Source organism: Cariama cristata, unplaced genomic scaffold, assembly GCF_000690535.1.
Source record: "Cariama cristata isolate BGI_N322 unplaced genomic scaffold, ASM69053v1 scaffold1324, whole genome shotgun sequence".
NCBI classification, from domain to species: domain Eukaryota; kingdom Metazoa; phylum Chordata; class Aves; order Cariamiformes; family Cariamidae; genus Cariama; species Cariama cristata.
In genome coordinates, this window is record NW_009611020.1 from 54475 (window position 1) to 58170 (window position 3696).

General features: G+C 42.3%; 1 protein-coding gene across 1 annotated transcript in view; it reads left to right on the top strand.

Moving 5' to 3' along the window:
• LOC104160015 (arf-GAP with GTPase, ANK repeat and PH domain-containing protein 1-like) overlaps window positions 1-2659 on the top strand; it is a gene marked incomplete at its 3' end in the record, with an annotated part of 56388 nt that extends 53729 nt beyond the window's left edge. Inside the window, exon 5 of the mRNA XM_009698067.1 lies at window positions 2437-2659. Within this exon, the coding sequence (XP_009696369.1) occupies window positions 2437-2659 (223 nt within the window). The remainder of the gene's footprint in view (window positions 1-2436) is intronic.
• Between the last annotated feature and the right edge of the window lie 1037 nt (window positions 2660-3696).

Below are 3696 nucleotides of genomic sequence, written 5' to 3' on the forward strand. Positions count from 1 at the left end.
TTTTTATCATCTTCTTGAAGAAAAAGGAAAAAAAAAGAAAAAAAAATAACTTGAATATTGCTGGCTTCCTAACCACGTGTGGTTCTTTTCAGTATAAATTGATGATAACAATTTTCAAGCATGAGATTCTAAAAGTGCGCAACTACATCTGGCAAGAGGAGGATGCAGGTAGGAGCAGTGAACTGCAAATAGGGACAACTCTGAGCATGTAGTTTACAATAACTTACCTTAATTATTGGTGGGTAGTGACTTCTGTCATCTAGCATACGTCCTTTTGAGAAGAGTTTTTCATGTGCACGCACTGAAATGGATGTCGTAAATGACATCGTGTCAGCTGTTTCCCGGAATCCATCAAACACTGCTACTTGTCCAAGCTCCTCATTAGAGCCCTGTCTTGCTCCGCGTTATCCAGTTGCAACCAGGATCAACAAGTCTGGTTTTTCACTGGATGTCTATGGTGAGTTCAACACTTGCCTTTCCTAGTTTACCACCTTGGATTGTTGAAATTCAAAATAGCATCTTGACAAAATTTCATGTAAGTTCTTGCTTATCGCTTTGGTGGACTACTTCAATCGTACCAGCACTGTCAGTTGGAAGTAGGTGAATATTTTAAACATTTATTCACTGAAAGATAGACTAGATGCGCTTCAAGTACACAGAGGTGTTTGGGAGGGTGGTCAAATCCTTAACATCAGTTCTGTTAGAATAATAGGAAAAATATAAATAAGTATTTTTTTCTCTTGCTTCATTCTGAGTTTGTGCCTCTTTGAGCCCATTGTGCTTTTTCTTTTTGTGAGGATAACTCTGACCTTTGCAGGTCAGGGACAGAGATTTCATTCCGAGTCACAGTTTGCAAATTTTAAATGATTATCTGGTGTATTTAAGCTTTTACCGCCAAATGAGTATTTTGGGGTTTTTAGTGTGTTTCAAATATACTACTGGTTCCTCTGAACCGATGGAGGTGACCTGAAGGAATGTGCAGGAAAGGAGTTTGTGATGGTTGGCTTACCAAGGACTTGGAAAGCAAGGCAGGAGTTTTGTGTCACCTTATTTTTTTGAGATCTGAAATGCTGTATGTTCCTAATGTAAGACTTGATATGGACAGGAACTTTTTAAACAGAGTGTGTGCTTTTCTGCTCAAGTGAGGTAAGATAGGGGATTTTGCTTGTTGGGGATATTTTTAGATTTCTAAGGACTGAATGAAAGATGTCAAGCAATGCCTTCAATGAAATTTGGGACTTTGAAATTAAATTTACCTGCTTTCCTTTCATTATTTTTGTCCAAACGTGACATGGCAAAGAACGAGGGAGTGTTTTGTTTCCATGTATTTTGGCTGCCAAAAGTAACTTTTCAATTTTGGGTTACACAAAGTCAAAATGAGTCTTTGGATGAAATTTCCCCGAATGGAAGGGGACACTGGAAATTAATTTTCCGTCAGCTCTAAATTTTAAATAAAATTTGATTAAAACTTGCCTGCCCTCTCAATTAATCACTATTTTCCTGCTTGGCATTTGTGATAGCCTACTAGTTCTTTGGGAGGCCCAGGGTAAGGCGAGAAGAAAAGATCTGACAGCAGGGGGGGAAGGAAAAAAAGCCACCAAAAAATTCCTCCCATACGTCTTTCATTGCATTTGTTAAAATGAATGTTTGGTGGAGAGAGGGAGATTGATACAAATCTAGATTTAAATAACACAGGACGGTGACAACAAAGTGAACCATCTTGGGAAATGACTTTGAATTTCCTGGCTTTTGTCGAGTTTGTCACAGCCTTATCGTTTGCGGGGTTATTTTGTGTGTGTGTGTGTGTGTGTCGGTGGAATCCTTCTGGCTCGTACACTAAAACCAGGACTGTTCAAAGTATCACATTTTCATGTTAGTACTTATCTCCCTGATCTTAGAGATGAAAACATACCCCATAGGGTGTTAGATGTAAAAGCCATATGTAGGTGATGATATAGATGGTTATTAAGGGAGTTGATATGGTTAGCAACAGAGACATCGTATCTAGTCGGTCGTCTCTTTTTTTTTTTTCCTCCTTTTTCCCTTGTAATTGGCTATGAGTGGCTCTAGATTCCCAAGGAGGGGCTTTCTCCACTACTTCATCATCAGCTGCCTGCCACTGCGTTTATGTTTTCTTTGTTTCTTCTTTTCTCTTTTACTCATATTTTTATTTTGACTGGAGGTGGAAAGATACCTCTTTTGAGGACACAAACACACATCAATTTTTTTTTTTTTTTACTTCTCAGGGGTTTCTCAGAAGGGTTAGTTGGGCAAAATTGACCCTACTGGAAGACCTCCCAACTGTGCTTTCAAACTGGACAACTACATTATTTCCACTCCCCCCCCCCAAGCCAAAAATCTTTAGCCACTGACATTAACTAGGAAGTTTTGTTAGGTGTTTCGTTGTACTAATTGCTTGTGTCCCTTTTCCTGTAGACCCCGACTGGGCCAGCTTGAATCTGGGAGCCCTCATATGTATCGAATGCTCAGGTATACACCGAAACCTTGGCACGCACCTCTCCCGGGTCCGCTCTCTCGACCTGGATGATTGGCCTATAGAGCTCATCAAGGTGATGTCGTCTATCGGGAACGAGCTGGCAAACAGCGTCTGGGAGGAGAGCAGCCAGGGCCATATGAAACCTTCGTCAGACTCCACCAGGTAGGCTTTCCTACTCCATCTGGCCGTGGCACACAGCGGGCAGGTAGTACGTGATACTGCGCCTGGCCGAGGCTGTAAGCTGTGAGCGCATAAATCCTCATTTTGGTGTTGCAGTCAGAGGTGGTAGGGCGTTATCGCGTTTTACAACATGGACTTTTAAAATTCTCCCTTGGAGTACGCCTTGTAAAAATCATTAGGTGTGTATATATCTTCACTGCATGCCCATGAAGAACGTGTGTCAAAGGAGGGGTGAGTGCCAAAAGTTGACTGACCCCCGTTACTTTTTCACTCTTGTGAAGGTTTCCTCGGCAGCACTGCAATTTTTTTGTTCAGTTGACTGCCCGATGAAACAGCGGGAGATGGAAACCTCCCGCGTGGATGTTCCTCAATCTAAATTATACTGTAATGCGTTTCTTTGTTGTGGTCAGCCGCAAAGTTCCTGGCTCTTGGTCTATCGGTTTGTGATGAATAATCTGCCTTCAGTAGCTCAGGCTTACTCAGGAATTTGTACCTGGCCATCAGGTCTTTGGGTTCTCATCATGGATGTTGAAAGTCCTGCTCACTGTGGACTTGTTTACTTTTTTTATGTGATATATGGGAAACCACAGTTGGGGGGGCGGTTTCCTATGAGAGCAGCATTTTACGTACCTCTCATAGCTCAACACAATGAAAATCTTCTTTCTGCGGTACATTGTCCTGCCAAAAGCCAGTGGGTTTTTATGCTTAATTTATCTGATCAGTGTCCAGGAAAGATGTTTTGAAAATACTTCCCTGATTTTAGTAGATATGAGATGTAAGTGCTGCTAGTTATAACTAACATATTGGTTGCGGGCAAGCAGAGTGACCTCTGGCAGACGGCGTTTCAGCGCGGGGCTTGAGGCAGGAGAAAGACCTTCTGGACTACCTTGCCCAACTGGGCCAACCTTTGAAGTTGTCTTCAGAAGCGCGTTATAATTGTCTTGGGGGGAGCTCCAGGAGGGCAACCTGCATCTCAGCACTGGTCGGTCCCCAGGTAGCAAACGGCACGACAGAGGTTT